Raw genomic sequence first — 12,376 nt, 5'->3', positions numbered from 1 at the left:
AACGGTAGATACCAAAGTCATAGCAGAATAATTTTCATTTAGTATTCTTCAGTAATAGGATTTGATAGCAGGAACACAAATACACAACTAAGAATAAAATAAAACTGTATCAGCTTGGGGTTCCACCCTATTCTGAATATCAAAACTTTTTAACAGTTTATATCAAAATTATAAGTTCGAGTTCAAAGAGTAACAGCGAACGTGCCATCATACAATCTTTGTTGTTGATAATATCATACAGCACTAGCATCCTAACACTGCCATGAATTATTCACGCGAATTCGCCTGCCTGATACAAAGTTACATAAGTTATACATTTTGTATTCCAAACTATCATATTAACACGGAATGTTAGTTCGCGAAATTGTGTTAAACTTTATGTGCAAGGATCATCAAACGCTTGTTTATGCTAGTCGAATTTTTGTTAGCATTCTAATTTGAGAATGGTGCAAAATTTTCACTGGAATTCTCCTTTGGAGATTACCTAGAAACCATCTTTGCAATTTTATTTTGAACATTTAAACTATGGGTAACATTAAGATTTAGTCCTAAAACACTGGTATAACATACCAAGAATACTGATAGCTTCAGTGAAGACACCAAATTTCTCATATTTCTTGTTGATCCAAAATTCTACTTCAAATGTAGCATAAACTAATTAATATTTCTCTCTTTGTCAACAGCGAGCGACGAGCAGTCCTAGACGCAGCAGCTTTGCAGGCGTTAGCTGGTGAGAGCGTCCTGGAGAAAGAACGACAGCTATCCGAGATGATACTACAGCTGCAGATGGTGAGAGAACAGCTCCTAGCGCAGCAGGAACATGCTAAGGTAAGGAATTTGATCTTGAAAATCTGTTTGAAAGTCTCACAACCAGTCTTGCCATTGGTTACCCGGGTAACTGGGTTGAGGAAATAGTCAGTCGCTACTTGTAAAACTCTGGTACTCAGCTGCATAGACTGGAAGCCGACCCTAACACAGTTAGGAAAGGGTTAGGAAAATGATGATAAATTAAGGAGGCCTATAAGAAGGCGATACTACGAAAGAGTAAATAATAATCTTGTTGAAGAATGAATCAGGCCCAAAGAATTCGCTACATTTCTACACACTTATGATTTTAGATGACCCAATAATTGTGAAGGTTATTAATAACAATCACAGACATATCAAATTAGTTTTAGCTTACGAATTAAAAATTGATCTTAGAGTTGACGCGTTTGATCTACTTAGTAGAAAAATTGGTGTTACCAATATTTTGTCTTGTCTTCAATACTATTTGGTTTCATATTAAAAATATAGCAAATTCTACATAGATGACCTCGTTTGCAGCTGCTAGTTGGTAGGATTAACATCGCGGATGACAAATGGGTTCAGGATTATTACGATTTCTTCTGGTTCCTTCCAGAAGGGATTTTTAATTTGAACATCCTTGTATACCATTCTCTCTTTGTGTCACATCTAGTCTGGTGAAGGTTATCATACGTATCTTAGGTAATGGATTTTTTGTTCATTTGATTAATCCGACTTAAGTGTTACGAAAAAAGTCCGTGGCGAGTAATTGTGATTTAAGTCATACCTGGTTTTTGTAATAGGTGTATCTACAAACTAGTACTAATTTATCAAACGTCTAAAAAGTATGTAATCAAACATAATAATTGGTTTGCTATTAAGCTTAATACGCGACTACTAGTTAAAATTTAATTGGTATTTCTTCAAGTAAAAAACGCGGTGTATTTTTGCAAAATTAATTTGTAATGCGCTCTATAAATCATTTGGTCAATTTAACGGGAACTAAAACGAAATAACTTGAACAAACAATAAGATTACTTACAGGCTATCTACGGAATAATATAAGGCAGAGCTAAGCTAATAACACTTTACTAATTAGAATAGCAAGAATACTAAAATAGAGGGACAGGTCTGTTTGACCTCACCACCCCACTTACAAACGAATGGTAATACTTTGTTTTCGAACGCTTTATCTGAGTCCAGACATCTGTTTTGCATGCTAGGTCACGAATTCAAAAGGGCTTAGGAATGAAGGTTTATTCCCGTTTTGGAACTTTACGTTTAGTTCGTAAAATGGTTGTTATTGTTCCATTTCATGCACGTTTATGGAGCTGACAGCGACGGTGTCGTTTAAATGACCATTTTACTTAAAGGAATCGAACTGTTCGTCATAAAATAAGTTTTGTACAATGCTATTGATAATTGTTAAGGAATTGCGGAATTTGTGTGAAATGATGGAGTTTTGTCTCTGCGTAGTAAAGTTTATGTAGATGGTGGAATGTGGTATTTTGGACCTTTGCTGTTTAATGGGAAGATAGCGGAAAATCTCGTGTCAATGACCTAAGGTCTGGCAATTTAAAATGAAGACAATGTAAGATAATGTAATACGCTAGAATATTTTAAGAGAAAGTGATAATAAGTAGAATATAATATAAGTAACAAAGAAACGGAAAAGTTTAAAATCTAAACTCAAAAACTGGTACTTATTGATCTAAAAAGAGCCGATGCAGAGACTTCTTTTGCATTGTAATTCCTCCCTCAACGTCCAACTTTTTTGTTTACCCTTTTTACAAATTAGGTTTGTCCCGGGTCCGTGACTTTGTAAAATACTTTGTTGTTTAGAAGAGGCTGTCAGGAAGCATTGTTGGGTTTATTTTTGTTTTGAAATATTGTAGTACCTAAGCTTTATAATGAGACTTTTATTAATAACATCGCATCATCGTATTTCACAAATGATTCCTGAATTTGCAATACCGAATACACAAGTGTTTTGTTCAGCATTAATTTCAACAAATACAACAAGCAGATTCATAAAGCTCATAAAACAACAACAATACATAGATTACATTTCATCATTACATACCCTAATTACAGGGCTACATTCATTTTCAATTAGCAATGTATACAATAGCATGTATCCTTTCATTTCGAATCAATTTTCATGTTGAATGCATATTGTGCCGGCTGGCCGTGCACTCGGCAACAAAGACACTCTCATACTAATGAATCAGCGATAAAAACTCGAACAACACTCGATCACATCGTGTAGGGTTGCCAGATGAATAAATGTTTTTTGGTAGAAATGGGAGGGGAAATTGTTTTGTGATGTTGCTAATGGAAGATTATTTTTTTCACTTTCGTTGTCAGTAGGTAAATGTAATATTTTTTGTTATCTTTTAAGAACAATATGGAGGTTGTTTTAGACACTAAAATGCCACTACAACGTTCATCTAACTAAGCCATCTGTGGCAGATTACGCAAATGTTTGATCCTGGTATTGGTAGCTTCTAGGACAAATAGGTCGATAGATACCTAGGTTGCCTGACATTTGTAGCAGCCCTACATTGTTGACGGTATAGATTGAAGAGGCCCGTCTATAGCAGTGCAAATGGGAGCGGCTAATGGCGGGCCGCGTTCGTATTCGCGCGTTTTTTTCAGAACGTCCCTTTGTTGACTGTGCTCGGTGCATTCGGTATAGCGTTCGATACGGCGCGTTCGATTCATAGACTTTTTTTTTACTTTTTGTCTTTAGAACCAGACTGTTTTGTTTGATACTCCATTGATGTTAATGTTGACGAATGGATCTCTCTAAAACATTAAGTTAACCCTGAAAGTATTACGTCAGAAACAAAATATGGCAAATAAAATATGTATTGTGGTCTTGTTAGCTAAGTAAGAAATGAAATACGTGTGGTTTTACACGAATTCCGCTTAATTTATCCAATGGGCTTACGCACATTATGTACCTTGTTAGGTATCATCGTAGGTCGATTCATACATGCAATTGGGTATTCATTCATTTCCTTTTATGTAATTATTAATTAAATTAGTTCAGTCTGCAGTATTACCTTAAGGTGCGAGCACTTATGCTAAAGCATTCGCGGTTAATTTTACAATTAAAAAAACTTGAATAAACATTATGTTTTCCTCATTACTTAGTGTTATTGTTATGTAAGCAAATATCTATGCACAAGAATAGATATCTTGCCGAGTCAGTGAATTCCAGTTGACACAAAGAAGTGCTTAATTTTGCCGGTTCAAGGATTTTGTCCATCGCGATTATCTACGTAAGTATTTTTCTTGATTTTCTTTAAAAAAGAAATATATTTCAAAATCATGCTGGTACCTACTTACATAATAATTGAACTTCTTCTTTTACAAACAGTCACATTTTTTCTGCCCTTATCCCAATTTTGCATTGGGCTAATTTCAGCACTAAACGGAAATAGATAAATGATAACAATGATAATTTCGGTTGCAACTTTTCTCAAATTATTGGAAAATATTTATATAAATTATAATAAACAATAAATCTAAACCTAAACTAGCGACACAAACCCCTAAACAACCTTTGCCCATTTGCATTAAAAAGTCTGCAAGCACTCACCCGAATTAAAATATCACCGAAATAAATGAAATGCATCGGCATATGTGTACAGACACCCTATATTGTGCCCTTCCAAAGGGCCAGACAAACGGAAATATGAAAATGAAACGTATAAACGGAAAAACGCATCAAACGCTAGCTCGCGCCGACTGCCGGACAAAAAATGAACACAAACGACCGCTTAATTCGCAAAAAGCCCGTTTCATGTTGCTAATTGACAATCAGTCAGAGGACGCGTCTCATTGGTCCGCTTCCTCGTTCTGTTTTTAAAAATTAAAAACAAATAAATTAGTAGGGTGGCCATCTTTGTGTGTCCGCTGCTTGTGTTGCGAGGGTTGGGGATGCGATGATAAAAGGCTGTTGCTACCTATCCATAAGTATGCGAGAGCTACGTACTTCTAAGTATTTGTATCTGTAAGTACCATAATGTATAATAATTATATATTCCTTGCCTACTTTACTTATTCCGTAAATGTATTATAGATTTACATATTTCTGCAAAAAAAAAATACAGATATAGTGGAGATATTAATATTGACCAATACTAGCCAGTATTGGTCCTCCTTCAATCGCGACATGAACCAAAATCAACAAAGAATACCAAAAACAAACTACCTATTTTATTACTAAAATACTTTGCTACTATAACGTCTAACACCGCAGCGGTCGCTATATTGAATCAAACGCTTCAATTTGAAAATATTTCAAATATGTACATCAAAAACTAAAACAGAAACATTTTTAAAAGGTGTCATTTTCCATTAACCGTCTACTGCGACCCCGTAAAGCGAGTCAACAAGTTGCTCTTTAAAAAAATATTTCAAATTAAAAAAATATATATATCCTCTGACATTCGAGGGGTTAACCGTGTCAGACCAATTAGTTTTTGAAAGAAAACTACAGGAGTGACGGACAGACATGTGTTGACAACGTTTTTGATTAAAAACTTGAAAAAGATAATATTAAAAGTTGGTGGTAACTCGCTCTTTAGCGTGGTTAGTGGTGAGCCTTTAACCAAGGCGACAGGCGAGGCGAAATGCTCGTTTATTTCATCTGTGAACATAGTAAACTGGTTTGTTTTCACGGAAATATTTTAAATTGACGAAAGCTAGATTAAATTCCTTTTGATATAATATTGATGGCATTCAAAAGTTAAAAATAAAAGTCACAATTATACGTAATCCTGTCAGCGTTATGGACAGAATAAATATTATATTTGTTCCATTTTCGAAATCTGTCCGTATTTTTTTTTTATAAATAGTCTTACTTATTTTGAGCTGCTCTTCACCAGCCAGTATTTAAATTTCGTAACATCGAACGTCATCTAGAAACTCGATTTACAGTTTATCGATTAGTTTACTGACAGAACGATTAGTCATAGAGAAACGATTTATGATTGGCATCCGCCATCACCCCTATTTGTTCCTATGAACTGCACCATACATCACTTACAGTATTTAAGTATTTTAACCGCTTACATGTTCCACAGAAATTAGAAACACGACTTAAGTTATCTTAAGTAGAATTTTAATAGCTTAGAGCTTGCTTAACGCTAGGCTAAAATTACTGAATGTACTTTGTGGTTTTAATCGATTTATTGCAGCGGTTTGTCAATAATATAAAAACAAGTGCATTTTTGACGATCTTTACTCTACTTATGATAGTTTTTGCAGTATCGTTATCAAGAATTTCTCATGGGCATAGTTTTTATCGTACAATGCGTATCATAATTAGAACGCCAAGAGAGACAATTTTCTGTTTGTCATTTCCGTTAAAAATATCCTACCTACGATTACTTATAGGTATTCTTGTAATCTGTACCTAGTAAATAATTTATAACAAAATGCTTCTTATATATTTATTTTTTAAATAAAAATCTCCACCAAATATTGTCGTAGAATAAGTAACGCAGAAAAGCCAAATCGTATCTTTACCCATAATCCTCTGGGAGGCAACAGTTACAATTTGTAAATGAAGGAATATATTGAAGCGAACCCGATCCAATCCGGTTACGGAAAATTTTAATAACCAATATGAAAATGGCAACGTTTTACGATTACCGTTTAAAGATAAATAGGTACCTCATCGTAACATAAAACGTAGTGTCTATTTTCGAACTGAATAGGTTCCATTCGTGGTTTTATATTTAAAATATTTTCCTTATAGTATTTATGAAAGTAACGTGTGCAGATTTATAGGAATTAAATGAATAAATCTTGTTTATTAATTTCCTTAATAATGTAATATTGGATTGGAGGTATATTTCAAGTAACTTCAGACCATAACTTCACTACGTTACGGACGTACCTACTTCTATTTTCACACCCTATCATATCATATCAATCATCATATTTCAGTTCCTTTGTAGGACTTACCTTTCTGCTACTTACATAGAACACTAATACCGCATATTTGCCTACTAATCTATAATGTCATGTCCTATATACCATTGTTACCCGCCCACAATCGCTCACCGGAACACCTAATCCACAATGATATCATAACCAAATAGGCATGCGCACAACATTTCACAACACATCACTAAACTCGTGTAAACCGACGAATAGAAGAAAATCCTTCAGACAAAGGCGTGCCCATTTCCACAGAGCATTGTGGGAGAAAGCAACAGAACTATACACCTGTCCTGCTCTCACAAAGTCGCCGCCGCGATGCGCAAAAGAGATAGCCAACACAATAGACAATTGTTATCCCCACTTCTGCGCAGCTGTGTAAAATTTTTCACGCAATTTCATGCCTTAAGGATAACAGCTTAAGGTTGGTTTTTGCTTAACGTTGGTGAGCCAATAATTTGATTCGCTAGTCGTCATTGAGAAAACAATGGATGAACGTAGGTATAAATAGAAGTTTATGGTTTGCAAGAAATTTACTGGCGTCGTTTCAGCCCAGTCATTTACGATGTTTGGTTTTTCATAAGCCGTTTTATATCGGACAGTGTTAGCAGTAAAAATCTGGGGGAAACCATTAATACATTGTTTGTTGTACATAGTGTTGGTTTAGCTATAATTTATATAATCGTTAGAGATTTTAAATGTTGCGAAACTTACGAAAAAGAACTGAGTGTTTATTCTTTTGGCCTAAAATGCAATTTGGTTCGACCAACGCAACGTTCTTTTGAGCCTATTAGATACATATTTTCTTATTAAGAGAAGCAGTTATTATCGTAGCGACAAATAGGGATTTTGGTATTCCAGAAATCTAATGACCGAAACAGACGCGAAAATTACCATATACGCAACATAAACCGTTGTAATAAGCGGTAAATACTCAAACGTACCTATATTCAGAGACAACTAGGAAATTCAGGGTACCACGAATACACATTATCGGCTGCCTCATTTAAATCTCATCAGTAGTACTGTATTTAGCTTTCTAAGACAATATACCAAGTACCGATTACATTTGCATACATATTAAATGCTATAACATTATTTACAATGATGTTTATAACTAGATAGTGTACATTCACAGTAGCACGATTTCACCTCTGTACGAATAACTGGAAGGGCCGTAATATTAATCTGTAACTACTCATCAATTCGGTAAATTTTCTTTACATACATTTTAATAACTCTGTAGCTTAGGTTCTTGATAAGAAAAAGCTGTATTGTTGATTTTTAGTGCTCGTTCGCAGTGGATGGTCGGTTTTATCTGCAACTTATAAAAAGATATGGAAATGATCTAGCTTCTTAGTTGCAGTACTTTTGTAGAGGAAGGATCATTAGCCTGTATAGTAGTAGATATAGTATTAATAATATAGTCTAATAGTGTTGTGTAGTTTTTGCATTGAAGAATAAAGAAAGTAGTCACAGCTAATATTTATTTACATTTAAACATTGGTGTGAATCGATATATCTATTACTAGCTTCCGCTCGCGACTTCGCCCGCGTGGTGTATTGATAAAAAGTATATGCCTATGTGTTAATCCTGGCTATCACCTATCTACAAACCAAATTTTAACCAAATCGACCCAGCCGTTATTCTGTGAAAGAATAACAAACATACATCCATACATTCTCACAAACTTTCACATTTATGATATAAGTAGAATAATATTAGTAGGATATAGTAGAATTATCTGTTTCTAATAAAAAAAATCGCCACCTACATGACCCATTCAGAAATCCATATCATAGAAATTTAATTCAAACCATTCAACCATCTTCTTACTTCTATCATCAAAAGTTCCCGAATTCAACCTTCATTGTGGAGAAAATTATTATTAGCAAAGAAAATTATCTATCCTTTTTTGCGAAGTCAGAGAAAATGTACGGTTTTCAAAAGGATTGTTTCGTAATTAAGTAGCACACGCTTAGTTACTCGAAGAAGGCAAAGTTTGTGAAGAAAACTGGATGTCGTTTTCAAATAAATGCTATTATGAATTCCATTTTTTCGTTTCTCTTTTTTCTTTTTCATTGTTCGTGTGAACGGTTTTGGGTTTTTGAATCTGGAATTGTAATATTATTTAGATTCATTTTTGTGTTTGATAGTCGTAGAATTTATCACGAATGTAGGAAATTAAATTCTTCTTTAGGTAATTGTTCGTTCAATAATAGGTAAGTATTGATCGTAATTAGGTTTATTTTACGCCATGAAAAGTAAAAGCTTTCAAACAAAAATACTCACACAAAATCCACAATCAAGCCCCATACAATATTCAAGAGCTCACAAAATAGGACCTCCTACGTTCTCAAACAAAAACGTACTGAAAAGTAAATTAACCTTTCTACTCCGAAACTCATTTACCGATACAAAACAAGACGCAGCCAATAGAGCTGCCCCAATCGGAAAATACCGAAATGAAAAGACGTCTGAAACAGGTACGGAATCAACTGAAACATGCTTCTTTGTATGTATTCAGTACACAAATGCTTTTCTTGGTCGGTATTCACGGTTTTCTATGGGGGCAATAAAGTTCCCACGGACACAATGCGCCGGGAAGGCAAGGAGAGTGATGAAAAGTTGGGAATCTGGGCCGCGTTCCCGGGGCGACGTAGGGATGCGAACATCCTTGTGTACTTTATCGATAAATGTGCTCTAAAGAAAATTGTGTGCATGTAAAGAAAAGCGGGTTGGATTTAGTATTATGCTGGTCGTTCTATTCTATAGAATCGGGTTCAGTGACTGTCTTGTTTTGAATGCATTTATAGGAACATTTGTAAAACAATATACTGATGCTATTTTAAAATAGTACATTTGTACCTCCCAAGAAGGATTACGTTTGACGTTAAAACATTAATCGAATTTCCGAAAAATACTACTATCACCTTTTATACTTCGATATCAAGGATAATGTCGATCATTCTGCTTCACTAGACCGTAGTCATTTCAGTCGGTTTTCAATTATTTTTGCGGCTTTTCTTCACAGACTACAGTCCGCATTGAATGCGGAACAGAATGACGCTGGTTTTAAGGAATTAACAGTTTTGTTCTGAGGGAGCTAGTATTAAACCTCTGTTTTCATTGATTAGCGGTAGCGAATTATAAAAATATTTTTTAAATAAATAAAATATTCATATAAATAAAATTACTCATATATTTTTGGTAAGAGTATCGATATGTGCGGAATTTGTCAATGTACCTAGATTTTGAAATCCTTAGCATGTGCTGTGTTCTTAAAAGGTTTTATTTGATAGCTATTTTATAAAGTTTTTAAGTGAAAAAAAAAGACACCATCGCAAATTAAATTAGGTATCAAGTTTTTTATGCGTCTTGAAACTCTTTTAAAAGAAAAGCTACCTATAGGTACTAGATACATTTACATAAACGCTACCGCTCCGTCTAGAACTACGTGCGCCCCCTTAGTTTTCCTTTTCCACCAACTTGCGGTTAATTTATTTAATAAGTTGTTTCTGAATAGAGCACCGCCGAGCAACGAGCGCCTGGATGAATCGGACTTTCCATTTTTCTTTCTTATTTTTTTTTTCTCTTTCAACACAAAAAAAAATCTTCTGCATTTTGTTTTTGAAAGGAAACAGAAGCTTTACATTTATTTTTTATATTTTCTATTTTGTGACAGTTGGCCGTATCGTGCTAATTAGGTGAGGGTTTTATGGAAATTATGAAGAAGCGTTTTCGTAGTATACTGATAATGAACAAAAGTTTTCAGAATCGATCTATTTTTATAGTTTTCCCTTTAAAATGGAGGTCGGTTGTTTTATGTCGATAGAAAAATTTATAGATTAAATTATTATACCTACTATCTACTCATTCTGAGAAATCTTACACCAAATTCCAAAATTAAAACTTTTGACACAAGTAAAAAAAAAACTTTAAATCACATCAAAAGTATAACCCGCGTATTTAAAAACAAAAACCAGGTAAGTTGTTAATAATTGGTTGAAAGTTGAAAAGACGGGCTTGTAATTCTTGTAACATTATTATACTGATGGCAACACTCGCGATTTATTACGGGTTGTCACACTGCTTGAAAGGCTCACCGCACAATAGGCACCTACAAAACTGACACGAGATTTTAACTGTGTGATTAATAGTAGTAATAAACTGTTGTTTATTACATTAATGTCTCTCTCAATTGTGTACTTGATGAATTTTTAATTGCTTTGTTTTCGTTTTTATTGTTTCCACTTATCTGAGTATGTTGATGGCTGTTGAGTTTGTAGTAAAGTTAGTGAAGGATAATGTTATGAAATGCGGATTTTTTGCCTTGAGTGTGTCATGTTTACGTTTACCAACAATTTTTGTATTTTAAATACATGCTACTAATAGTAGGTACTATGAGCTATAAGTTCATTTTTTCCGTTTTATACCTTTAGTGCTTTAAAGAAATAGTAATTCCCCGACTAACTTTAGCCTAAACTATCGCAATGATGAATAAAGTAACAAAATCCAAGAATATTTTAAAAATCGTGATTACATTATAACATTTCCAAAGTCAACATATTATACTACTAAATATAATGCCCTTTTAACGATTTCCCTACAACAAAAGAGCGTAAAGAAAAGAAAACAAAATGGCGAAGGTGCGTTCGAAATTGGAATTCATCAAAATAATGCGCGGAACGTGATCTCGTGCGAAGTGCGCGGATGAGCGTATATTTCGTGATGCGTTATTTTTAGGGCTGCTTACTTTGCTGCTATACTTGAAAATAAAAATATAGAAATTCTATATTTATTAGATAAAAATATATACGACGTTGATTTTTAATCAAATTATCTAAAAAAAATACTGAATTATCTGTAATATTATTAATTGCCTGACTACTTCAATTGGGGAGCATTCGAAATTTGAATGGCATAATGTCTGGCAGCCCTAGACTAACGTAAGGTGCGCGGGAGTCGCGCGTTTCGTCCCGGTTCCTTTTTTAAAAAGCTGTTTTTATTAATTGCCCTCCATTGTTGGTGGTCGATGGCGTATGGGAATGCAACGTTCTGTAAAATTCGTCGTGTTTCGGATTATCCTTTATCCACCCAGAAATAGATCTTCAAGTTCCGTAATTATTATTACAGTGAGCTGACATAATAAATTGTATTTTTTATGGAAAGAAAAACCTTTCGCATACTTGCAGTGTTGAGTGCTAGAATTTAATGTGCAATAAATTAGGGTATCAATCTTCAGAGTGGTCGACCTGTGAAGTCGTTAACCTATCGTCAGCACTAAATCGTTGAAATAAAGCCCACAAAATTATGGCTAAAATATTATAATTTTGCAGTAATGTGACGTCGTTCACAGTTTTACGAGGATAAAAAAACGCGGCCTAAATCTGGCATTGTTTACAGAAGGAATGAAAATAAATCTTTTTTATTGCACATCTCGGATTCCGAACAGATATTTTAACGATAGTTACTTAATCTTACAGATTAAAAATCTTGGAGAAAGCAAAAACGTGTAACAATATATTTTTATGATACCAAGTAAAGGTCACTGCGGTATTATGCCTTAGTTATTTCCATGTGGATGATATTTAGATTGCCAGCTAGAAATATATAACATGGATGCATTAA

The 12,376-nt window shown here is 34.2% G+C and overlaps 1 protein-coding gene across 2 annotated transcripts in view; it reads left to right on the top strand.

The window, feature by feature from the left end:
• Positions 1 to 12,376, top strand: part of LOC124635557 (transcription factor Sox-5) — a 282,618-nt gene that overhangs the window by 228,095 nt on the left and 42,147 nt on the right. For both annotated transcript variants that reach the window (XM_047171473.1, XM_047171474.1), the window contains one exon: positions 684 to 828. In XM_047171473.1, coding sequence (XP_047027429.1) covers positions 684 to 828 — 145 coding nt within the window. The remainder of the gene's footprint in view (positions 1 to 683; positions 829 to 12,376) is intronic.

This window comes from Helicoverpa zea, chromosome 13, assembly GCF_022581195.2.
Source record: "Helicoverpa zea isolate HzStark_Cry1AcR chromosome 13, ilHelZeax1.1, whole genome shotgun sequence".
In the NCBI taxonomy this organism is placed as follows: Eukaryota; Metazoa; Arthropoda; class Insecta; order Lepidoptera; family Noctuidae; genus Helicoverpa; species Helicoverpa zea.
Note: the sequence above shows the minus strand (reverse complement) of the source record. Positions and strands in the feature narration are given on the sequence as shown.